Below are 26,514 nucleotides of genomic sequence, written 5' to 3'. Positions count from 1 at the left end.
TTTAAATAGATTATTTTCCTTCATTGTAACTACTGCTGCATATATCCGCAAATCCCTAAAATATTGGAACCGTATCGGAACATACTGAATCATTCATTTGATAAATCTTTGATGGGACAAATGTTCAAAGGGTACTGTTGTGAATCAGATATTTTACTGAATACAAGAAGTGTTCTCAGATATTATGTCGGCAGTAAAATATCTTAAATGCTGGGGTTTTGGATGCACTACAACAAAGTCTTTATAATCCTACTTTTTATATAGTTCACGATAAAGAAGTATAAAACATACAGATGGGTAGACACAAACATGAAAATATGTGTGAGGGATAAAACCTAAACTTAGTCAGACACAAACAATTAAAATCTAAGGTTACAGTGCAGTGTCGTAAAGTCTGAACTTTGAATAGAAGATAAATCTTCTTTCATCTTCTTCTACGATGAGGGGGGGTCTAAGAAAGATAGATCCGGAGGAGGGATGGAAGAAAGAAGGAGGGATGGAGGAGGAATGGAGGAAGGTAGGGAGGATGGAGTGCAGATGTAGGGGAAATGAGAATGAAAAATGAGGAAGGAGAGGGGGAATGATGTGAAGGGGGAGGGAGGGATCTATGAGATGAACAGATATCTGAATATTAAGATTTATATTTGAATGGTTGGCTGTCTGCCAATCTTCGTTAATGCTTTAATCGATCAATCCACCGGCTCTCAACTATACACAGATCAATCAACGCTTACAAGGATATGGTGTTAACATCTTATCGGTCATATGTACACAATCAGACGATACATGTACATTGTACGATACTATACATATTACAATACAGAATCATAGGCTACATGCATAATACAGAACCACAGTCTCTATGTAAAATACGGAATCATAGTCTACATCTACAATACAGAATCATATACACATACTTCTACACGTACAATACAGAATCATAGTCTACACGTACAATACAGAATCATAGTCTACATCTACAATACAGAACCATAGTATACACGTACAATACAGAATCATAGTTTACTTCTACAATACAGAACCATAGTCTACACGTAGTCTACAATCAAAAATTTTAGTTTTTTTAGTTTTTAACTTGATGATTGTTTTTTATCTGCTTGTAAGGAAGACAGACCTGGTGTATTCTATAGTATCCTAAGGGTTTAATTACGACCTATTATATTCCATATTTGGAGGATATTTTACTTCACATTAATCTCAATATTTTCGACAATGTTCAATCAGATAACGTGAATTGAGTGTAATACGAGGAATAAAGTACCTAATTAGACTGATCTACATGTTGTCCCCGTAAACTCAACAAAAATTCGACAACAATTTTCATTTTGTGCGACTGTCAAACATTTCTTAACTGTTATATCCGTTTGCTTTAAAGATTCAGATGTAGAGAACCAAGACTTCTATAAAATAAACCAAAAATATTGCACAAGAATCATTTTATGATTCGTAACAATTTTTTTCAATACAAAAAAAATGTTTTACAACTTTGTGTGTCAAATAAGTAGAATTTATAATTTCCTAACAACTATTATCGTAAAATTATCTCACTAGGATTGATTTGGCCTGGATTTTCTATTTTACTGATTCTTAGATAATAGTTTTACAACATGGCAATCAATCAGCAATCAAGAAGTTTAGATAACAAGTAAAGATTGGAAATAACAGTAGAAATTAGAAAATTAGGGTGAAAATGGAGAAAAATAAAGGTTGAAGGAGGAAAAAAGAAAATTCAGAAGTAGCTGGAGAAAATAAAAATAGGCAAAAGAAGGAGAATTAAGGAAAAGGAGAAGCTGGAGGAATTAAGAGAAAATTGAGAAGGTAAAGGGAAAAGATAAGATTAAAAGAAAATTGAGAGAGTAAAGGGAAAAGATAAGATTAAAAGAAAATTTAGAAGGTAAAGGGAAAAGTAGAATTAAGAGAAAACTTAGAATTAAGAGAAGATAGAGAAGGATATGGAAAAGGTGGGATTAAGAGAAAATGGAGAAGGTTAAGGGAAAGAAGACAGGATTAAGAGAAAATGGAGAAGGTTAAGGGAAAGAAGACAGGATTAAGAGAAAATGGAAAAGGTTAAGGGAAAGAAGACAGGATTAAGAGAAAATGGAGAAGGTTTTGGGAAAGATAGAATTAAAATAAAATGGAGAAGGTTAAGGGAAAGATAGGATTAAGAGAAAATGGAGAAGGTTAAAGGAAAAATTTAGTATTAAGAGAAGATGAGAGCTTGGGAAGTAAGGTATAATAAGTTTAGATGGATTGGCTTGATACGATAATAGACGTCAGAATAGATAGATAGATAGTTATATAGACAGATAGATAGATAGATGTATGGACAGATAGACATGGTATTTGACCTTGGCCTTCGGCATCACTTGGTAACATGTCCACTGATAGGACTTATATACAGATATATTTAAATATGTTATTTATACAGGGTTACCCAAAACTAGGTGTGATTTAAGTTCTTCAAGCTCCAGATATTATGTAAAAAGGCACTATAATAAATGTCCTATTATGAAATTCTTAACTAATAAATGTCCTATCATGAAATTCTTAACTAATAAATGTCCTATTATGAAATTCTTAACTAATAAATTGTCCCATTATGAAATTCTTAACTAATAAATGTACTATTATGAAATTCTTAACTAATAAATATCCTATTGTGAAATTCTTAACTAATAAATTGTCCTATTATTAAATTCTTATTTTATCCTATTAAACAAATTTTTGTTCCCCCAACTTCATATTTACCGTACATGAAAAGAAACTTCAAAAAAAAAAAAATTTAACTTTGAACAAAAAAAGTTTTTATTTTTGCACTCAAAGCAAGACCTGACAATTTCAGGATTTTTCAAATCCATAAAGTGGAATCCGAACAATCTTAAAACAAACTCATCAAAAAAATTATCAATTATGGTTAACAAATAAAATCTTTTTTTCAAACGAAAGATACTATTAAAAATCGGAAATGATTATATGTTCAGGCTTGATTCTTTATTTGGGATACCATGTTAGTATTTTTAAGGATAGAACTATCTATTTGTAGAATTTATAATGTTTCTTTTCGTATATTATAATTTACCTAATTGTTAAACACAAAAAAACACAAGAAGAAAATGGAGATATAGAAAAACAAAAATGACAAATACATGCAGCAGCTGTCATCTAATCTATATAAAGATTAAGCTTGTCTGTCTATCTGTTTGTTTGTTGTTTGTATCCAATAAACGTTAAAACAGCTGAACCGACCGGTCCCATATTAAGTGTGGGACCTCACGTGACCACAGGGAAGGTTTATAAATGATCAAAATTTTAAAAATTTGTGTTTAAAAGTTTTAAAAATTTGTGTTTAAAAAATATTATGAAATCAGAGATAAAGCCACAATTAAAAGTTGAAATAGAAGATGGGCGTGAAGCGCCCTAAAAGCCTAGTTTGGCAAAATTTGTATATCCTACCAATAGAGCTGGAATAAGTGAGCACTGTCATACTTGTACTTTTTTATTCTATCTTTGTGGTGTTCGCTAAATTTGAAGCTGAGCTGAGATTTTAAAAGTTAAGCCCGACCTTTGTAAACTCAAGCATTGGTGGAGATTCAAATTGGGTAAAGTTCGGAGATGCTTTCACATCTGATATGTCCAGCTTTCCTCCATGTAAATTTCGAAAACTCTAACTTTAAGTTAATATTCTGAAGTGCGTTTATCGTATAAATCTAGCCAATATTTACACTGGAGATACTTACCGAGATATTAAATTTAAAAATATTTATGTTTTTTTCCGAAATTTACAGTTTCCATCTTCAATATGGACCAAGTATAAGAAGAGATAAAAAAAAACTCACTTGGTTTTACTTAAAACCAAGTCTAGCAAACCCTCGGGTCTTCCCTTGGTCATCACTTGGGCGTAAATAAACCCTTAAGCCGGTTCTTTCTGTAGTTTAAGCTTTTATAATCTCAGCTCTGGATCGAACAATATATAACTCACCCTGTATACATATATATGCAGAATGCATAAACTTTGATGGTCTGTTAACGCCCTTTATTCTACATACGCCCCCTCCCCCCTGACCCCCCCCCCACAATGTCCCGCCTTCGAAATATGTTGTCCCACCCTGAATAATTTGTTTACAAGATAATAAATCCTTATATATAAATCTATAAATATACAGTAAATCAACCAAAAAATCTATTTTTGTCTTACTCCTTCGACGCGAGACAAAAACACCAGTTTTGTAGTAAGCTGTGTTTAAAAAAATTGTACAGGAACTACGCTGTGTAAAAAAATGTACGGGAACTACGCCGTGTAAAAAATGTACAGGAACTATGCTGTGTAAAAAATGTGCAGGAACTACGCTGTGTAAAAAATGTATGGGAACTACGCCTTGTAAAAAATGTAAAGGAACTACACTGCGTAAAAAATTTACAGGAACTACGCTGTGTAAAAAATGTACAGGAACTACGCTGTGTAAAAAATGTATTCGAATTTAGGAATTTCAGGAGTTCATGAATTTACAGTAATATTTTTGTAAAACAAGTATTTTTGCTTCGATATCTTTTTATCCATGACTACAATTTTTTATTCTTTTAAATCTTAATATTATCAAAATCTTCTTTTTGGAAATATTACAATGGTTCAGTTTAAAACTTTTTGAATGTAAAGTGTTACATCATATATTGTATAAAGGATGTATTCATACAAAATTGTACAAAATATATATGTATTTGGTTTGGCTGTTTGTTTGTCTGTCTTGATGTCTGTATAGAGTGTATACCAACTAGAAATGGTTGAACCAATTACTCAAACGGTAACTCACATGATCCCAGCAAAAGGTTTATAAATCTTCAAAGATGAACAATCTTGACTGGAAAAATGTCGAATTTCAGAGAAAAAGATTATTTGTGAAGGGGGCCGCAAAGCACCCAATAAGCCTAGTATATGTTTGTATATAATCCCAAAGTGAATAAAATCCAAGGTCAAATGGGCATGACTTTAGTTTCGTCATGCCGCTAGAAAATTAAATGTGAATAAACAAAGGTGTTAAAAAATTAAAAATAACATATTTTTGTGATATTCCATGGTAGCATAATTTGGCCTAGAATTTCAATAATTTATGTTTTGCAAGCAAATGCATTTATTTCGCTTTTTCTATGAGCATTTAATTATTAAATACAACGCTTATTAAGAATGCAATTTTAATCGTTTTGAGCACATATCGCACAAAATGTTTACGAGCAATTGGACAAAGAGTATTGAAATGCGCAATTTGGGGGGTAAAACTATTTTTGACTTTAATAAATTTATTTTTTAACACTACAAAATGTTATAATCTTTATATGCTATATGCTATCTTCAATAGAACTTGAATTCAGAGTTTTAAAATCCCTATTTTCTAAAGGGTCTGCCAAATAATTTTTTTTTTGAAAATGCTATAAAAAAAAACTACTGAATACAATCCTTCCGATTAATAATGGAAAATATTTTCATTCAAATGGCCGCCTCGGCTGGCCATGCAGTAGCCTACACGATCGGTCCAATTTTTAAGCACATTATCGATTGTGTGCAGCTGGATTTCTGCAGAAAAGACTTATGAAAATAAACTAACGAGTTCTTTTTTTAGGTATGTAAATTCTGAAGAATAATAAACTACCTTCAACAAGGGTTGAAATAAGTGGTTAACACTTGACTAGATCAAAGAAGAAGGTTGCTCATCTAGACATTTAATTGTTTTTTTTTTTTAAAGGTTCCTCTGCACATAGATATTTGATAATTAAACAATAATTTTAGTTACAGTGTTTGGTAAACCATTATAATATTTCTTTTTTTTAATTAATTGAAATCTTTAAACTTTTTTGCCAATATAGTTTCTTCCGTCTAAGATCTAATTTAATGAGACACGGTTGAACCCATAGAAGTGGTTCAACTATTTCTATTCTGCTTGAACCAGCCCACACGAGAAGTTATTGAACTACATCTGAACTGTTCAGCTACTTATTGTTAGATAAAGTACTTGTATAATGTTTATCCGGATACGTAGCATGAAATGCTGTAGCTCTAAATTTCCCTGCAAGACTAGACATGGGGATTTTTTCAGACATTAAAACATACATGTAGCATCTTTTTAAAATAGAATTTGTTGTAAAATTACTCTGGATTTAACACCTAGAAATCTATTAACTGAATTTAACAATTGAAAACACTAAACCCCTTCGTAACTCAAGAGTCGAAGATTTTTTACAACTATCGTGATAAATAACCTCTTTTTTGTGAACTTTAAAAAAAAGAATAATTAAGAATTTATTTACATAGTAAATACATAAACTTTACAATACAAAACTTATAAATAAAAAGGGGGAACATTAAAATGTTGATTAATACTTGGGTATCTGTAAGGGTAAGATCAATACAGTAGGTATCTGTGAGGGTATGATCAATACAGTAGATATCTGTAAGAGTATGATCAATACAGTAGGTATCTGTGAGGGTATGATCAATACAGTAGATATCTGTAAGAGTATGATCAATACAGTAGATATCTGTAAGAGTATGATCAATACAGTAGGTATCTGTAAGAGTATGATCAATACAGTAGCTATCTGTAAGAGTATGATCAATACTGTAGCTATCTGTAAGAGTATGATCAATACAGTAGATATCTGTAAGAGTATGATCAATACAGTAGATATCTGTAAGAGCAAGATCAATAAAGTAGATATCTGTAAGGGTATTATCAATACAGTTGATATCTCGGAGGGTATGATCAATACAGATGATATCTTGGAGGGCTCTGATGATCCTTGATGAGCGTAGAGTAAGGACATAATAGACGAAACCTCTGGGAATTCCATCCGCTGATTATATTCTCAGTGTCCAGGAATTCAACATCTAAAATTGCAAAAGAAGATTAGATAAAATGTCGTCTTTAACATTTTGAAAATAACTATGAACAAAGACTGAAAACTGGGGGGAGGGGGTAAAGGTTTTTTTGTAACATTAAACGGAAAAATTAGAAATGTTGGTTAAAATACTTGTTATGCAGACATTAGGCATATAAAATTACGCTGTAATATCTGAAGAAGTCTTTTTGACAACATGTGTTAGACCTACAATAACAAATTAGGCGCAACATAAGTCAGGATTTTAGGTGGGGGGCATGTGAAGCCTTTCTCTAAACTATTTTAATCTTTAATACAGAGTGTCCCACGAAACATGACGGCAAGAAGACAGATTAAAGGTAGTTTTAAACCTTGAATTGTGAACCTACAATAAAGTAGAATCATATATGAAGATTTAATGACAAATAAAAGGTAGTTTTAAATCTTGAATTGTGAACCTACAATAAGGTAGAACCATACATGAAGATTTAATGACAAATGCAAACCACACATTTTTCAAAGATCAGAAAAGACCTTCTTGCATCTCAAAAATATGTCAGGTTTCGTGAGACAACCAGCATCTTCAAAAAATTGATCCTTACCAATTTCTGTAGAATATCCATTGCTGGTACTCCACATATCATTCCACACAAGAGCAGCAGCTAAAATAAACGGATTACATTACAAGGTGTCCCAAAAACATAAATTACATGAAAATGTGAATTATGGGTTTCCAAGAAGTAAACAAATCTTTTTCCAAACACTACGTCAAAAATCGGTCATCTGGAAAAAATCTGATTTTTATCGAACAAAAATTTAATGAAAACTAGTCTAAAATTAACAAAATTTTCACAAAAATTAGGTCAAAAATTTTGTCGATAATACATCGAAATTTGCGAATTTTTTTAAAATGGAATTGCATGAAATGGAATGTTAGTAATTTCTGGCAGGTCAAACAACATTAACTTTTCAGCCAATTTAGGAAATAAAAAAAATAATATTTTAGGAAATCCCAGAAGAAAGAGCATGCAATATTAATGGTTTGAAATAAATTAAGTCAAATCAGTGTACCTGCAGCGTTAAGGTCCACTCCCCAATTAAAACAGTTATTCGCTAAGAAAAAAAATTGTTATTTATATCAAAATAATGAAAATCTTTTTTATTTAAGTTTTCATTGTAAACAAGCTTTTTTCGACTTGCAAGTTTACAAGCAATTAAAGATAAACTTACCAAGAGAATCCAGTTTACAAGATAAACTTACCAAGAAAATCTAATTTACAAGATAAACTTACCAAGAAAATCTAATTTACAAGATAAACTTACCATGAGAATCTAATTTACAATATAAACTTACCAAGAGAATCTAATTTACAAGATAAATTACAAAGAGAATCTAATTTACAAGATAAATTACCAAGAGAATCTAATTTACAAGATAAACTTACCAAGAGAATCTAAGCTTGGAAACATAGTTTTTGTATGCTTCCACGGGTTCCCAACTATGATTCCTGCATCCTCCCAATCCTTGATACTTGTCTTGAAACTGAAATCAAATCTGATATAGCATCCGAACTATTGAGAAATATAGAATGTGTAATAATGAAACAAAGCTTGCGTCTTCTCTTTATGTCCTATGTACTTCCTATGTACACATTTTTTGCCTGACCAATTTACGACTGGCCTGGGTAAAATATTTATTCATTCCTATTGAATAGAAAGTGGTAAATTAATTCAAATGAACTGGGAGTTCAGTAAAATGCCAAATCACTTTGTTACAAATTACAATCTCAGTAAACGCCATATTACCTAGTTACAATCTCAGTAAACGCCATATTACCTAGTTACAACCTCAGTGAACGCCATATTACCTGGTTACAATCTCAGTAAACGTCATATGACCTGGTTACAATCTCAGTAAACGCCATATTACCTGCAGTTAGAATCCAAGTAAACGCTATATTACCTGGTCACAATCCAACTAAACATCTCTTTATCTAGTTACAACCTTGGAAAACGCCATATAGTACCTGGTTACAATACAATCCAAGTAAACGCTATACTACCTGGTTACAATCTCAGTGAACGCTTCTTGATAAACTGCTATATTCTGAAAAAATTTCCATCAGTCTATGTGGAGCAGCACAGTTAAGAACAAGGATAACATTGTTATTTTAATAATGAATGTTTTACTTAGTCTAACTTAATCAATATTGACTTCATTAAACATTTCGTTCCCAAATTACAGCCAAGCGTAGCCTCACAAACCCTTCAGCCTGAGTGGCCTATAGTAACGAACTTTTGTTGTAAATGGAAAAAATATACAGGGTGTCCCAAAAAACAGGGAGCTGCCATTCTATGTTGCGCGCACATGCACTTTCTGGGCCGAGCGCTGCAGCTAGGACAGGCTAGGGGGCCGAGAGTTGCGGCCACATGTCTTACATTGAAGACCCCACCAGCTGCCAGTCTCTACGCAGGCATCCCACAAATATTATTTTTCTGGATCTACAAAATTCAATCCCCCTCTCTCAGTTTTGGAATTTTACGGGCATGTGCGCGCAAATAACAATATAGAATAGCAAATGCCCAAAAAAACATGGGAATTCTGTGACGAATTCGATATCGTCTTTGTTATGAATTAGCATTTTAATACCGGATTTCACAAGCCATAGTATTATTATGTCTGCTAGAGTTTATTTTATGAAAAGGGTAAGAGACTGTAAAGATGTGTCTATAATGTCTCCGCAAGATGAACAGTGAAGGCGGACAAGTTTACTATGTTTATAAAGTGCGATTGTCTTGCTTTGCTTAAGTACAACCGTATTCTGTCAAAATATAAACAAACAAAATGTGAACGTAGCAGACGAAACTCTAACTGCTTACAGCTTTCTCAGTAGGTATCACTATGCTAAATCAAAGAATTATTTAAAAAGAAAATATCAAATTCGTCACTGAATTCCCATGTTTATTGGGACACCCTGTAGAATATTTTCATTGCTTTTAGATATTGAATACATGCCGATTAAAAAAATGAACACCGATTAACACCAATCCATCCAGTATGAGCAAAAAAAAGAGAGTTTAAATTCCCTATTAAGCAGGAAAAACAGCTGAGCAGCGAACAAATATGTAAACTTACTTCTAGGAATGTTTCAATGAGCGTTTCTTTATCTGTTCCAGTATCTGAAATTCAATCTATGTTAACAAAGTAGTTATTAAAATAATCAAAAAAAACCTCCCAATTAAAGCTTTTGTAAAGTAGGGTCTTCGCCGTTCATTTTTTGTTTGGGTGAGTGCTTCCCTTGGTGTGCTTTCATCTTTAAGTTTTCTTTAAAGATAGAAAAAAGACCATGGCTTCATTTAAATAAAAAAAACTTACAAAATGTCAGATCATGAATACATGGACAAGCATATTTGAGACCATCACCAGAACAGGAAGACAAGTCAAGGTCAAGAATATCTCCAATATCTGTAATAAAAAAAAATATATTTAGTTAAACCTAGAACTTCGTAGACATCAAAATAATTTTAAAATGTTGTCATGACAATTATTCTATCGGTTTTATACTCTATTATACCTACATAATTCCCAGTAATTGTAAAAATTAATAAATACCATAAAATGTACGAGAATTTATTATAAAAGCTTCTAATAATTTTTCAATTAAAAAAATTAAATATCCGCAGAATTCCATTATCAATATTCAAAACGACATTTTGTAAATACTTTTGATTTCCTCAAAATTCTGGATTAAACTGCAGATTACTTAAAACTTAGACATTTTAACTTACTTTTGATAAATACGTTAGGACAAGCATTTAAAAAATCCAATATTTTGAAAGCATACTTTCCAAAAGACATAATACCATACCTGGAAAGGGAATGGTATAGATGATAACATTTCGGAGAGAGAGAAGATGATTAAATGCTTTTTTAAGATCACTTTTAAATGCATCTAATTGATCTAAATTTACTCCATGCCCATCATATCCAGCCATTGGACAAGCCTTTAAAAGAAATTAAATAATTAGTATTTTATTTTTATAATAAAACAAAAATTCTATAAGTTTTACTTACTCCACAAATGTAGAACTCAAGTGGCATCAGAAATATTAACTAAAACAATATTTTTATTGAAAAAAGATACTTGTTTATTCTATNGTTTATTATCAGTCTGTAGATTTATTGAACATTTATTATTTTGTAGATTTACTGAAGTTTATTATTATTCTGTAGATTTACTGAAGTTTATTATTAGTCTGTAGATTTACTAAAGTATATTATTAGTCTGTAGATTTACTGAAGTATATTATACCTTCCACTGATCTTGCTTAGCCTGGCTGTCCTCTTTCAAATCTTTAACAAGCACTTCAGCCTGCGCTTCTAGGCCCTGAATTATTAGATATGGTCAAGGATCAACTACAGAGGATGGATTGTTGTCTGTTGACATGCACTGCCCCGCCCATGTAGCACAGCCGGGATTAATTATTAACACAGCTGTAATTAAGCTGTATATTTTGGAATAATCAATCAATATTTTGGGGTTATCATGTATGTTGTGCACATACTGTCTGTACAAACAACTTCACTTTCCACACTGGGTGCAGTGGTTCAAGGGAGGGAGTGTAATTACAATTTAGTCTCAGTAATCATAAAATACAAATATTTCTTGTTTTTGCCCATTGTGCATACTACAATATGTTGCGGCTTTGATCTTCTTCAAATCAACTTGATAAACGCCTGCACCGTCAAAAATCCATCTTATTAGTTAGATATAAAATAATTTTAAAGAAGACAACATTAACATATTTAGTGTAACAAACCTCTGATAGTCCGTACTGTCCAATAGCATACAAATATCCTTTGTTAAGTCTATCTAAAATAATAGTTTTTATATCTCACCAATTACCAGCCTAAAATTTAAAAAATTTAAAGAATAAAAATTTTCAAAACTCACTCAAATATTTTGAAGATAATTTTAGAAGAACTAAAAAATTATAATTGCGCGAAAACTTACTGTAAGCAATTCCCCGCAGGTGGTGATTAACAGTTTCCAATAGGGAAGCTACTGTCAGACGTTCAAGACAACTTTGATAACCACCTATATTAATTTACATAAAATCTTCATTTCATAGATCTCAGTTCCTTTCTTCTATTTTATATACAAGGGTTTCTGCAATCCACAGTCTTAAATTTAATGTAGTTGATGACTTACCAAGAGTAAACGAGTATTCACATGTATTAATGTCCGCAGTTATTGCTGTAGCAGCTGAAAAATCAAAGATATCATTGATCAATTTATTTATTGATTGCTTATGTTGTTAATCTTTGTTAAAATCCCCCAAAAATATAAAGAAAGAGACAATGAGTAAGCGTTATTTCAAGCAACCCCTGATATTAAAAGATAGCAATGCCTGCAGTTTAGAGGAGTACAAACTATATATCTATGTTTAGTTTTGAAAATTAATAAGGTTTAATAGTGGTTATTGTATCTTAGTGATTTCCACATTTCTACTGCAGAAAACCCTATACAATTTGTTAGAATTTTACATTTTTAAACATACATAAAACAACAATATCTGCAACCCTACTGATCAGATGAACATTTTAAAGGCAGTGTTCGCGAAAAATTAAAGGGGGTATAAAAAAGCGCTTTTGATCGCTACTAATCTTACTTCTATCTGTTGCGTCTATAAGGAGAAAATTGTTAAAGATGTCTCATACTGAATAACTTAGCGGCCATACAAATTCAGAAAATTACAACATACGACTTAATCCGTAAAAAAATCAATTTAATTTCAAACAAATCATTCAGATATTACAACCTGTAGTCATCGATTATCTTTCGCCAGCCACATTTGTATATATTTGATATTTCATACTAGTTTTGATTTTTTTTTTAATAATATTTAGCTTACAACTTGTTTTCGAACATTCCTGGAAAATATGAAAATGTCGTCTTCATTACCAAAAATCCTCGAAACAGGAATAAATGTTTTTATAAGTAACTCTCAGATCATAACAATTAAAACATATTATGAAAAATCAACTATATATAAATGTGGCGAAAGATAATCGATGACTATAGGTAGCAATATCTGAATGATTTGTTTGAAATTAAATTTATTTTTTTTACGGTCTAAGTTGTATGTTGAAATTTCTCAATTTGTATGGACGCCATGTTATTCGGTATGAGACGTCTTTAACAATTAGTAGCGATCAAAAGCGCTTTTTTATCGCATTAAGCCTATAACCCCCTTTCATTTTTCGCGAACACTCCCTTTAAGGTTACTCTTGTGAATCGGGCTTTGCCATATCAGCAACAAGGGTAACTTGAAATTATGCTTAATCTCCAAAATAAGAACTAAGAAGTTTTCTTACCCATTAATGTGCCTCCGATACCAGCAACAAAATCGATATTAACTGCTTTCACATCCCTTAAATAAATGATAATAATATCAATAATAAAACTATAATTTTGGCCATGAAATAAACATATTATGAACAGAATATTACGACAAACTATGGACATTTGGTTTTGTTCAGAACTAGCTTGGGCACCAGCTTTGTCTGGTAACTAAAGTCTTGCTATGAAAGCTAACCCACTCATTTTTAATACCAAGCTAAAACATTCACAGGGTTCAACATTTGAGGAAAATCGGTCAGGGGGTTAATGAGTTATGATCCGACTTACAAACAAACAGAGATTACTACTTTATATATAAATTAGAGACAAGGTAATGGCATACTTAGCATAGACTACTTCTTTGCTGTAGCCATCTGTTGAAAGATATGGACAATGAAGGCATCCTAAAATACAAAAATAAAATTGAAAAGGTTTTGTATTCACAAAATTATGAAAGGTTAAGAATATGCTCCTGGGATTTTTCCCATTTGAGAATCTTAAGAAAATCTTCAATAAAAGTTTTCAGACCTTTTTTGTTCTCCGAACCTCCGTATTCATGTTGCTTTTGAGTGTCATGTTCTAAAAAAAATTTTATCTACAACTATTTTACAGGGAAGTTAAAGAAATTATATTTTACCAAGGCCGGGTTCCCAAGACCAATTGTGCCTACAAAATATCAAGAACATAGAGAGATGTATTTAACAAAATTGGTCAAGTTAACCAGTGGTAAAATTCATAATTTCCTAAAAAAGTTGTTGTACTTAATTATATCGTTTTTTTAAGAAAAAAATGCACAAATTTTTTGACAAAAAAATCACAAAGAGTGCTATTATTTTACTTAATTGTCCCAAGGGACGTAAAGTAACTTAACGTCCCTCTGTTGGGGGAACATGGGTCTGTATATGTTTGTGAATAGGCAGTAATACATAGATGCCAGTCATTACCATGCACACAGGGATAACTAGATTATAGCAGAATGAAAGTTGAAATGATTATGAATGTTCAACTACTTCAAGAAAAATGGAACAAACGTTTAATGCCTTCGAATTGTGGATACACAAATTTCAAATGTTTCTAATTACCCTGGTAGAAGTTTTGAGGAGGACCATAACCACCTTCATTTCCATAAGAGGGTTGATGTGTTTGCTTCAAGCTGTGCTGGGCTGAAACAACAAAAGACGAGTTTTATAATTTATTTTATTAATGATCATTTCTTTAATTTTGGAAAACTGAAACTTCTGAACAATATTCTGAGTTACCTTGGTATAAATTGGTTGGAAAATTATATCCATCTCCATATCCATTAGATGATTGGGGTTTTGGCTTTAAGCCTGAAACATGGAAAAATAGGTAAAAATCTGATTAAAAAATCTGAGAGTACCTTGAGAATTGTAACCTGGGCGGTAACTATTAGAGAGTTCCTGTTTTGGCTGCTCTAAAACACTATCTGTTTTGTTAACAATTTAAAAATTAACGGTTTTTGCCGTTTGTTAACAAAATCTGTTAATTTTTGAAAACCTCCTTTTTGTCATCGAAACTTTGCGCAGCCCTAAATTGAATATTATACCCTGGTAATGATTGTTGGTAGAACCATACACATCTCCATGACCATCTTCATGTCCAAACCCATAACCATCTCCATATCCTGGAGAAGGTTTTGGTTTTGGCTTTAAGCTATGCTGTCCTAAAATGTTACTATTTAAGACAAATTTTTTTAAGTAATAATTCAATACTATACCCTGGTAATGATTGTTGGTAGAACTATACCCATCTCCATTACCATTGTCATGTCCAAACCCATAACCATCTCCATATCCAGGAGAGGGTTGGGGTTTTGGCTTAAAGCTATGCTGTCCTAAAATGTTAATATTAAAGACTAATTTTGGACAGTCATACTTCAATATTTACCCTGGTAATGATTGGTGGTAGATCCATATCCATCATCATCTTCATGTCCAAACCCATAACCATCTCCATATCCTGGAGAGGGCTGGGGTTTTGGCTTAAAGCTATGCTGTCCTAAAATGTTAATATTAAGACTAATTTTGGACAGTCATACTTCAATATTTACCCTGATAATGATTGGTGGTAGATCCATATCCATCTCCATAACCATCTTCATGTCCAAACCCATAACCATCTCCATATCCTTGAGAGGGTTGGGGTTTCGGCTTTAAGCTATGCTGTCCTAAAATGTTAATATTAAAAACTAATTTTTTAAAGTAATACTTAAATATTTACCCTGATAAGGAGTGTTGGTAGAACTATAACCATCTCCATAAACATCTTTATGTCCAAACCCATAACCATCTCCATTTCCATATCCAGGAGAAGGTTGTGGTTTTGGCTTTGAGATATACTGTCCTAAAACAATTATATTAAAGCTAGTTATAGTAAGAGTTAATAATAGATATATGAAGAATCTCCTCAATACCCGCCCCCTTATTCCCCCCTCCACCCCAACCCATTTACTAAGGGTTACAGGGTTACAGATACTAGAGCACCTAGTACAAGGAAATTTTTTTTAAAGCTTGTACTTAAGTACACCTATACTCTTATCTATCATAACTCTATTGACTTTCTTAAATGTAATTACCCTGATAAAGATTGCTGGTAGAACCATAGTTATCCCCATATCCATTAAAAGGCCTAAGTTTTTGCCTGAAGCCATATTGACCTGAAATATATGATAAAGAAATGAAAACTTTATAAGTTCTTTATAAAAATAGGTTTCAGTTTAATATTTTGGTACTGTACCGTGGGAACCATAACCACCTTCATATCCAGTAACAGATTGGTGTCTTGACTTTAACTCAGATTCACCTACAACATTTGATAATAAAACAATCTAAATTATAATAAAAATTCCATTTCAAATATTATCAACATTTAATCGCGAATTTATTTAACAGTTAGATATGATCAGTTTACATCAAAGGCTTAATTCTCATGGGGTACTAGGATTTTGAATTCGAACCAGAGCAACCCCTGCAGGGGCAGCCGTAGTACATATGAATTTCCGAGCCGAGTCGACCTTTCCGGTCCCAGTTTGTACTGTACCTAGCTCTATGTACAGGACTAGCCGGTGCAACAAGGTTTATTCGGTCAGACTTTATGCTTCATATAGGTTCAATTTACTTTTACTAAAGGGGCAAAGGTGCATAAACCATCCTATGCCAGCTCAGTTTCAACTTTGACGGCGTAGCCAGACTTTTTACAGAAACTGGCTTATCATAGGCCCATTTGACTTACCCTACTAGCTTAATTTAGCGTGTACTTGTAATGCTTTTAGTTAGTTGAAAATAAAATATCAAACCTTTTGAAGTGGTGTAGGGATCGCTAAGAACTTTCTTAAAAGGGCTCCGGGTTTTTGGTTCAGGGGTTAATTCTTGTGAATTATAGCCAAGATATGAATTCTCTGGTTTTCTTGGCAAATTATTTGAAGACTCCATTGAAGAGCTAGCACGTTGTCTATTGAATCCTTGATATGGCCCTTCGTTTAGATCATTTGGTAAAGAGAATTCATCATACGACCTGTCATAAGAGCTCTCAAAGTCTTGTTTGCCAAGAATATCCGGGTTATCATCCTTTGGAAATCTGCTCTGATATTGTTGGGTTGTAGATTGTGATAAGCTTTCCAAGCGAGAATTTGTTCTTTTGGAGATAGTAGCTTGACGGAGTTTATTGTTCTGTCGACTGGGGGTTTCCCTCCGATTATCAGCAGACCCTGAAAGCTGATTCTGTCTACTTGAAAAAGAGTCTTCCAGAATATTGGATTGGCGTTGTTGGCCAAGTCTTTGGGAAATGGGGTCCTCTGGAAGAATTGGATTTGGTTGTTGGTTGCGTTGGCGAAGCATATTATCCCATGGTTGATATGTGTACTGATTAACTCTGGGGCGTGAATTGTCAGCTGTTAACAATCTTTTGTCGGGTTCATTTGTTCCCCTCACTGACTTATTCTCAAGATTTTTAGCCTAAAAAATAATCAAAGTAAATAATTTATTATGGATGTTAACAGCTATTATTTGCAAACATTAACAACATTAATAAGTAAAATGAAAATTTTGCTTTGTTTTGGCAGATTCTAGATATAAGGCTCAATTCCCAAATTGAATTTCTTGTTATAAGTGATCATCATTTTGATTCATCATGATTTAGGATACCCACCATTTACAAGCTAGGACTGGAATCAGCATATTGGAACCATCGAAAATTAATGAACAAGAATTAAACAGAAAAAGACAAGAAGCATTTTAAATAACTGGTTTCAATTGAACCCCGGCTTAAGTCTTGAAACATTTAAAAAGATTTTAAGTTGAACCAACATTATTTGAGCCGCAACTCAAATTCTTTAAATTGGGCCTCTTGTTTCAAATAAAAAAAAGAAAAAAGATTAAATTGAATATATGCATTATGCAACCTGATACAGAGATATAAAAAGGGCAAATAGGATCAACCACTCTCTCATTCTAATCTGTAATAAATAATTCAAAAATCTTGAAACATTTAAAGGTTGATTAAAGGCGGAACTTTCAAGAAGCCCTGAATTCCCTCAATAGCAAGATGCATTGCTCAATTTACAACGGTACCCTTAAAAGCTTTCTCTGATAAAATGTGAGTGAGATATCCATGTTTTTACTTAATTAACTGTTCATTTAAATTTTTAGCTTAACTGCAATATTGACTTGCGCATTTATTGCTTTAAGAAACAATGGAAAGATCCACAAAAAAAAATTTTATGTATCAGATTAAGGCTTTAAGGGTACTACTGTAAATCGGACAATGCTTTCTTTGCATAGCAGATCTTTTAAATTATGCTTACGCAGTTCTTTTAAGATAAGGGTAAGATATAAGCAGTGTTGCAAATCATGTTGATTTGTTTCTTGTTTACCTTACATAGCCGGTCACTCCCTTTAAACATTTTATAAAACTTCCAAGATTTCAAACGGTTTTCTATTAAACTTTGATTTTATTAAGGTTTGCAATATTTTTATCCTAAAACATGAAATGGATAAAAGATCCAGAAACGTTCATTTTGGAATCATTTTTAGTTCGATTTTTCAAATATTTTCATTCAAAATTTGGAATATTTTAAGAAAAGTAATTATATTTCAATTCTTACACTAAGCCAATTTTAGTGCCTGACAAACTCTGTATACAAAAAACAAACCACTTATTGTACATTATTAGTACAAAATCACTTAAGTTTTATTATTAATAATTCTAAAGAATAAAATGATATTAATAATTCTAAAGAATAGAATATTTAACCTATTTACTCATATCTTACCGGCAGATCTCAACTGAATAATAAACTATTTAGAAATGAATTTAGTAAACAAAAACAAAAATTAAAAGTGTACTGCATTTGTTAATAAAGAAGTACAGTACTGCAAACTGCAGTACACTTACAAAAAAATTCTTAAAAGTTTAAAATTTTTGAGGCGTTTTATCCAGTTGCATCGTCATAAATGAACCCTTTTTTAAGTATTATAATTGCAGCATCCTGAAATAATTTTTATGATTGCAGCATTCCTTGGAAAGTGTACTTCACTTAAAACACACTGTGCAGTACACAGAGATAGAGGGATAGAAAGCTAGAAATGGAAACCAGAGATAGCCCTAAAAGTAAAGATACAGTGATAACCAGAAAACTCTGGATTAGAAAGTCGACTTTTAGACACAAGTTCTGACTTTAAATAGTCCAATGAACATGAGACACAGCAATTGTGCAGTGTAAACAGATCCATTTCCAAAGAGAATAGAATATATATTAGAGAGGAATTTACTAGATAAAAGAGTAAAACGGCCATTTTGTTCTACTGTTTCCATACTGCAGGTGTACTTCACATATTTGCGCTATATAACCTTTTGGGCCCTGGAACATCATTTTATAGAAAATCTAAAATTAATATTAAAAGAAAACCAAATTCTGAAAGAGCATGGTTTCATAATTGACCAATTATCATTTCACATAGACTCTATGCCTTCCACTTTACAAACGATGATTTTCTGTTATAACTATAAATCAAATGATGTTTTTATTCACCTAATTCATTTTATAAAGTTTATTTAACAGCTTTAAAAAATTTGAAATTGAAATGGATAGTCTAGGGAACATACTGTATTAATGTACTCTACTGCATATAATTTGTGAACATTTACATGATTTGTACACTATGAACTCCCTTTCAGGCTGAAAGGGACTGACAAAATTCATACCGAGGGATTGACTATATTCCACTCTAATATATATTCTATTCTCTTTGGATGTGTGTAATTTCTATATAATAAAACGTTGGCTAAAAATATTTGAAATCTTTTTCCAAATTCGAATTCTTCCAAAACTTCACGGGCAACGCCGGATATTTTAGCCCATTTTGTCCGTTTCACTCAAAAATATTATTTAATAACTTATTAGCGCAACAGAAATTGTACCCAAATACGCATTTTTGTTTGTTTTATAAAATTTTTAAAATATTTTGTTTTCTTAAATAATTCGGGCAAAATGTCGGCATTTGGCTTTCCTATCTTAAAATTTTTAATTTCTATTTGCAGGTTTCTATATAAAAATTACGCAACAAAAACAAAAAAACTTAATTTTTAGAATTCAACAGGTTTTAATTTAATATTTCCAATAGTTGCTGAAATGAATATTTTAATACAGTTCCGTACCTTTCCCCTCATTTCTTTACCTTATCTTCCATCCTATCCTTGTACCTATCTCTATAGGTCACCTATGATTACATCTACGGGCTCAGCAATGGGCTAATTTCTAGAATTCAATGAGATATAACAAAAAACAGTTCCAAAATTATAGTTTGATAATATTTACTGTAAATTTCCACACTAATTTTTTTGCGGATTTTTGTTATATCTCATTCAATTTTTTATGAATTTTTATGAAATTTTGGAAATCAATAAACTAAAATAATTTTTCATTTAAATTTCAGTTGAAGGGAATCAGGCTGCACTATGAATTTCGTACAGTCGTCTCTGGAGTCTCAACCTTGTATATAAAGAGATTATGGAGATATATACAAGTTTGTTGTGGAATCTCACATGACCCTAAAAAGAAGGTTTATGATTGGAAAAGAACATATCGACAATTACGATTTTTGAAAACCCACCAACAGAAAATCCGCGAATCGATGATTAATTTAGACATGTAAAATACAAAATAATTGCGCCCAAAGACCTCTAAAAAAAAATTTTAAAAACATATAATAGAAAAAAATGACGTTCTAAAAACATGTAAAACATTTTCGCTGGATGTAAGCGATGTTTAACTTGATTGAACAATACTTGATATTTAATCTGAACCTATCAGGGTATCATATCGTACTCCATACACATAGATTCAGCCTGCTTATAAAAGTTTCATCAAATTTCAATAACAGGGTCGGCTTTGAAGTGTAGCAACTCTACTTAGCTTCTGCTTTTCTGTAGCCCTTTCAATGTACCTTTTAGCGCTATTAAGCACTTGTTTTTAGCATTGGTATTTAAGACTACACTAACCCATTTCTTAATCTCAATAAACCTTATATTTTTAAAACAAATTGTTTATTTATCATTAAAAACTATTTTATCATGTTGAGATTGTTTTAAAAAAAGGTTTTTGGTGGATGTAAAAGCCAAATATTTGTTTAATGGAGACCAAAATGTGGGACGTGCAGAGACACAATGTCGGAGGCAATTGGAGATATAGTAAGAGGCGTGGAGACGGTTTTGCGGTTTTGCGGTTTTCACGAGGTTGATAGCGGCCCTGCAACCCCTCCCTGTTAAACCTCATATCTCATTTACAATGTACAATACAATCATTACTATTTTAGGTATGTAAATTATTCGAAACTAGATTTGAATATTACTGTAAATGCAGGTAACTTGACAACGAGATAATGCAGTGGTTTTCAGTATGTAAAATAGTTTTAAAGACTCAAAAATGAAATCCAGGGCATTTATTTTTTTTCTTAAAGGGGTCGTTTAAATAGCTTTTGCTCATCAAATATTTTTATTTTGTGTGAAACTATGTCGAATATTCGGAATTGAACCATTATAAAACGGAAATGAATATTTTACAAATTCCTTTATTTATAAAATATATATGCAATTTAAACTTAAATGGAGAAATCTCATTTAAAAATAATCCATTTTAAGATTAAACATAAAGATATCTTATTCATTATTTATCTGACACAAGTTTAGTAAACCATTGTGAACTATGCCCCGCTATATTATTAAAACGTCGCTTGATATAATGACAACAGTCTTCTTAATAATGTATAACAAATAATGCCGAAATGTCACAAATGTCAACTAAAGTACTCTCTTTAGGTAATTTCCTAGTGAACGATTTTTTTAAAATCAGGTATGTTTATCAGGAAATATTAAAATCAGGTATGTTTATCAAGAAATGTTAAAATCAGGTATGTTTATCAGGAAATGTCTAGACACAAATATTTTTAAAATATCAGTTTAAACAGGATTACACAAACCCAGATAGTAAACGCACAAACCCAGATAGTAAACGCACAAACCCAGATAGTATACACACAAACCAAAAAGGTCTTTTTCAGAATTACAAAAAGTTCTATAAAAGAAAATGATTTATTAAAGAAAGCAGGAAAAAGATTACACTGAAGGTAATCATAACCAAATCTTATGATGTTACAGCAGAATTCAATAAGGTCTAATTTTAAATTTGAATTATTTATATACAATATATATACAATAGTTCCGAAAAATGCAATAGGGGTATTAGTGCAAATTCACAATCAAAGTATCATTGAAAAGCCCTATAATTCAATTTTGTCATTTTTTCTTTCTAGGCATTATACTTTTTTAAGTATAAATCAAATATCACTTTCCCAAATTTTTCCAAATTTTGAATTTTCATTTTATTTCCATTTCTTCATAAATTATAAAAAATAAAAAGATCTTCATTTTTATGAAAATTATCAAAGCCAAAATAATCTTAATATTTACACTAAGATAATCTAAAACTTTCACTCTAAAATTAAGGAGGTCTTGGCTAAAATTATAAATACACGCGAAATATAGAATCAATAAATCTAAAGAACTCTCTCTGATTAAGAAGTTTTAAACTAAAATCTAAAATTTTGATTCTAAAGTTTAAAATCAAATAGTTAAATTAGGACCAAGTAAAGAAAACAATAGGATATATTTTAAAATTTATTCATAAGTAAAATAAAATCTTCGCAGAAGAAAACATGTGTAAAAATACAAAAATTATGGTTTGTGTAATAATTCTTCATAGAAGGTTGACAAGATTCAAGTTCAATAATGACCCTTCACAATAGGGTTACTGGGACACACCAGCTTAAAATCTTGAGTATTCGTTCCACTGATGATATTGTTGGTATCAAGATATCCAGCATCTAAATAAACAGTTATTAAGCATTTAAGAAAAAAATATAAATAAAACAATAATTTCAACTTTAGTTTCATTTAATCGAAAACGGAAACTAAGCACAACATCTTTTTGAAATTGACGGATTTTAAAAAACGGTTTCAAGGATTATTATGTGTAGTAAACCCAATATTTTCAAAATATCATAAATAAAAAAACTAACCTATTTCTTTGTGAGGCGCCTTATTCCCTCCAAATAACGCATTCCATGTCAATGCAGCAGCTAAAAAAGTTTTTTTTTAATTTCCTAGACAAAAAAGAAGTATGTTTTACCTGTAGCAGTCAAATCAGGCCCCCAGTTAAAACAGTTATCAGCTAAAAAAAATTGAAGTTAGTGAAATTTTATTGAAGTTAACTGACCCCCCCCCCTCATTACTTAAAAAAATATAACTTCAAGATAATGTTACCTAAGGAGTCTTTATCAGGAAACATGGTTTTGGCACTCTTAAACGGGTCCAAGTAGATTACAGCTGCATCTTTACGGTCTTTCACGTCATTCTTAAAACTAAAATAAATCAAGTTAAATACTACCTTAAGGCAGGTAATTTTAAGGATAGCTATGTCTGATTAATAAGTGTTTATTTACGTACATTTCTCCATTGTTTTCTATAAGCAAGAAATGCGCTTAAAGAAAACTAATAAATACTTGGATTTAAAAAAGCTTTAAAGGGTACTAAATTGTAAATTGAGCATTACCATCTTTGCATGGAAGATCGCTTGAAACAGTTCCTTCAAAGGGAGTGACCGGCAATGTATGGTAGTTGAACTGAGAATGTAGTATTGCGGAGAAATTTTTGAAGATTCATTTGAGACGTATTTAACGTGGTCACGTTTTGAGAATCTATTTTTTAATTATTAAATAAAAGCGACGAAAAATATATAAAACATTCTTCAGTAAACTAATATGTTTAGGAACATATTTCTCAATAGAAATTTGTCAAGAAATCAATGTTACATTAATTATTTCTTTTTCAGTATTATATTGAATTTCTTATTCTTTTCGAATTTGTTCGCGGATTTCTACAAATTCACCAAATTTTGTCTTTTTAATAATACTTCCATGAAATTTACAAAAAGTGGGTTTCAGAAACTAAAACTGAACAAGATTACTTACTTTCGATGAAAAAAAGTTGAATTTTATTTTCTCAACCTGTTCTTAAACAACTAATTAGTTTACTGTAGAATTTTATTCTACAGTTTTTGTGGTCGTCATTGAATAATTTAAATAACACCTCTCAAATCCTCCCTCCAAAATGGACAGTTTGAGGATTTTAAGGATTGCATTTCCGCTCTTGCTGAATAAAAATGCACCGTGAAAACGTCTCAAATAAATCTTGAAAAATTCCTCTATAAATAATGCAATCACAGTTCAACTACCATAAATTGCCGGTCACTCCCTTTAAGTCAAAATCAATCTTACCCGTCAACAATAGATTTGAAAATTTTTTGAGCAACTTCTACAGAATCTTGAGCGTTATCTATTTGGTCTTCGTTTCCATTTTCTAAAATATCCATATTAATCTAATTAAAAGCTTTTACTTGTTAAACACTGTTTGCGTAAGCGGTTACATATTATTTACAGTAACTTCCTAAAAGTGGCAAAATTAAAATTCAACTGCTGATTTTTAAAACCACTTATTAATATAAAATACTTGAAACACAAATATAGTAATTGGGCATAAACATCCTAGCATGGAAGGTCACTTGAAATTATGCTTGCAGTCACTTTAACCATGATTTTTATAATAAAATCAAAAATATAAACTTACCATATAATCCAGCGAGACAGGGGCAAGGATGAAATATAGGAGGACCTCTAAAATTACAGTCCTCTAAATCAAAAATATCTCCAATATCTAAAAAAACATTATATTATTTTAGAACAGAAGTCAGCTTTAAAATCCAAGACAAACCTGGTGTATTTATCGCGACTAAAATCACTTTAGACATAGAAAGTATCTTATTGATTGCCGCGTTGACATCTTTAGTAAATTCCTTTATGAGCTCTTCTTCATCAGCTTGACATGCCTGCAATAGTAAACAAAGTTGATTTAGACGAACAAGATGAAATAAAAAATAAACTTACCACGCAAAGCCACTGTTCCAGGGGCATTAGGAAAATCAACTAAAAAAAAAGTTAGTTTGATATAATTTTTTTCAAATTTTTCGCAAAAACTATTGAAATATCACTCACCTTCCAATCGTAGTCTGTAATTTCACTATCGGTTTCAATCGCAGCTACCATATTTTCAGCCAAATGTGCATGCATAGGAAGTCTTATTCTCTACAGAAAATTGTTGATTTAAAGCACTAAAATCCACAATAAATTGTAGGCATCAGAAAGAAAATATAAAAATTGGACGTGGTTAACCAAAAATAAAAACAATTTTCACTCAGCAGTAAGCCTGGGCAGTGGGAATATTCCTGAAAGTGAAATACTAAGAACCTTTATTAGATCCATTGAAACAATTTGGTCTTCCCAACAGCAGCATATATTAGTTAAGACATTTAACATCAGAAAAAAGGCGTATTGCTTGATTTCAGGTGTAATTTGTAAAGTTTACCCGGCAACCTCCATCTCCAACTGCTGACGCAACTCCAGCTGTTGAAGCATCCCCAGCATCCTGTTGGTCGCAACCAAGAGTTGAGTCAGCTGCAATAAAACTGAAACCTGAAGGCAAGGGATCTTCACTTCTACCTCCTCCACCTCCTCTCCTTATTATCAGACCTGTCTAAAATTAACAAAATTCAGATAGATATAGCTTAAAAAAACTAAGCATAATTTCAAGTGACCGTCCTTGAAAACATGACAATGCCTAATTCACAATGATACCCTTTTAATCTGTCACTTTTGTAGAGAAATCATAGTAAAAGTTTCAAACATAGAAATCTAATTCATATTTTGAATCAAGAATCTTTTGATTGAGAGTAACTTAAAATTCCGCTATGCAATCTCTTTTCATGGAAAATAAAATTGTTAATGAATTAATAAATCGCCACTAACCTGGGTATACAGAAAACCTTTATTCTGAGCAGTGGCGCAACTAGGGGGGGGGCGAGAACCGTTTCGCCCCCCCCTCAGCATTTTTCGCCCCCCCCTCGCCCCCCCCTCGACCCTGACACTATTTACTATAATTTTTGTTTTTTGGCGCAGTTTAAACAAATCTGGTCTACTATATTTGAAAAAAAAAAATTTTAATTATTATTAAAACAATTTTCTGTATAAAAATTATTATTATATTTCAACTTTTATATCATGATTCATGGTTAAATCCATAGTTGTGTGACTCAAGCTGTTCAGGGTCAAGGAATACATATATTTGTGTACACACAGTATACCTATACTCTTCGTAATTCAAAGTTCAAACTCAACTCAGTACGAAGCGAGTGCAACAGTGTCCGTGACCGTAGCAAACACTAAACAGAACTAAAAACTAAAAATATTATTTTAATTTATGATGAAATAGTGTAAGTTTTATTCTTTGAAGTTTCATTTGATTGTCAATACATTATTTTTTTTACATTTTCAAGTTCAACTTATTATTTTTTTAAATACAAATACATTTCAGAGCAAGTAGAAAAGGCCAAAAAATGAAGTTTTTAACCATCATTAGTGGCTATAAACAACGCTATAGAAATTATGAAATTTTTGGTTACATTTTCTTGTAAATTAAAGCAGTGGCGTGGCTTGAAAAGCATGTATTTTTTAATACCGAAAAACTATGAGTAACTAGTTTTTGCAGGCAAGCTGTCAAAGATTGCTACAGCTGTGTTGGGGGGGGGGGTGCATGG

At 31.6% G+C, this 26,514-nt stretch overlaps 2 protein-coding genes across 12 annotated transcripts in view; both read right to left on the bottom strand.

Annotated features, from left to right (window-relative positions):
* Window positions 1–6,295: 6,295 nt before the first annotated feature.
* Window positions 6,296–17,799, bottom strand: LOC111716199 (keratin, type I cytoskeletal 9). Of its 10 annotated transcripts, none has more exons than XM_023491629.1 (28): window positions 17,713–17,799; window positions 16,609–17,266; window positions 16,050–16,115; window positions 15,889–15,969; window positions 15,534–15,656; window positions 15,364–15,480; window positions 15,201–15,311; window positions 15,031–15,147; window positions 14,860–14,976; window positions 14,674–14,727; window positions 14,552–14,623; window positions 14,375–14,455; window positions 13,821–13,871; window positions 13,636–13,696; window positions 13,268–13,323; window positions 12,102–12,155; window positions 11,904–11,987; window positions 11,710–11,762; window positions 11,202–11,276; window positions 10,964–11,002; window positions 10,758–10,893; window positions 10,265–10,354; window positions 10,025–10,068; window positions 8,952–8,995; window positions 8,334–8,431; window positions 7,960–8,001; window positions 7,491–7,550; window positions 6,296–6,898 (listed from the first exon to the last, which is right to left on the bottom strand). In XM_023491629.1, exons 1-28 carry the CDS (start codon window positions 17,758–17,760, stop codon window positions 6,774–6,776), a joined length of 2,757 nt encoding a protein of 918 aa, XP_023347397.1. In that variant the 5' UTR covers window positions 17,761–17,799; the 3' UTR covers window positions 6,296–6,773. The 10 variants fall into 10 exon arrangements, with proteins under 10 accessions (XP_023347397.1, XP_023347399.1, XP_023347398.1 ...); XM_023491631.1 differs by having other exon boundaries at window positions 14,860–14,937; XM_023491630.1 differs by having other exon boundaries at window positions 16,068–16,115.
* A 4,672-nt stretch (window positions 17,800–22,471) lies between these two features.
* The window catches only part of LOC111716200 (phospholipase B1, membrane-associated), a 4,874-nt gene continuing 831 nt past the window's right edge, over window positions 22,472–26,514 (bottom strand). The window contains exons 1-11 of one of the 2 annotated variants that reach the window (XM_023491640.1): window positions 25,727–26,508; window positions 25,287–25,454; window positions 24,917–25,006; window positions 24,809–24,847; window positions 24,636–24,750; window positions 24,492–24,578; window positions 24,143–24,224; window positions 23,130–23,227; window positions 22,996–23,037; window positions 22,886–22,945; window positions 22,472–22,690 (exon numbers count right to left, since the gene is read on the bottom strand). In XM_023491640.1, the coding sequence (XP_023347408.1) occupies window positions 22,590–22,690; window positions 22,886–22,945; window positions 22,996–23,037; window positions 23,130–23,227; window positions 24,143–24,224; window positions 24,492–24,578; window positions 24,636–24,750; window positions 24,809–24,847; window positions 24,917–25,006; window positions 25,287–25,454; window positions 25,727–25,807 (963 nt within the window). In that variant the 5' untranslated portion in view covers window positions 25,808–26,508 and the 3' untranslated portion in view covers window positions 22,472–22,589. Of the gene's footprint in view, window positions 22,691–22,885; window positions 22,946–22,995; window positions 23,038–23,129; window positions 23,228–24,142; window positions 24,225–24,491; window positions 24,579–24,635; window positions 24,751–24,808; window positions 24,848–24,916; window positions 25,007–25,286; window positions 25,455–25,726; window positions 26,509–26,514 lie in introns of those variants that run through there. The other variant, XM_023491641.1, reaches the window with a different exon arrangement.

The sequence above is a fragment of the Eurytemora carolleeae genome, unplaced genomic scaffold (genome assembly GCF_000591075.1).
Source record: "Eurytemora carolleeae unplaced genomic scaffold, Eaff_2.0 scaffold1125, whole genome shotgun sequence".
NCBI classification, from domain to species: Eukaryota; Metazoa; Arthropoda; class Copepoda; order Calanoida; family Temoridae; genus Eurytemora; species Eurytemora carolleeae.
This window is presented reverse-complemented; position numbering and strand designations above follow the sequence as displayed.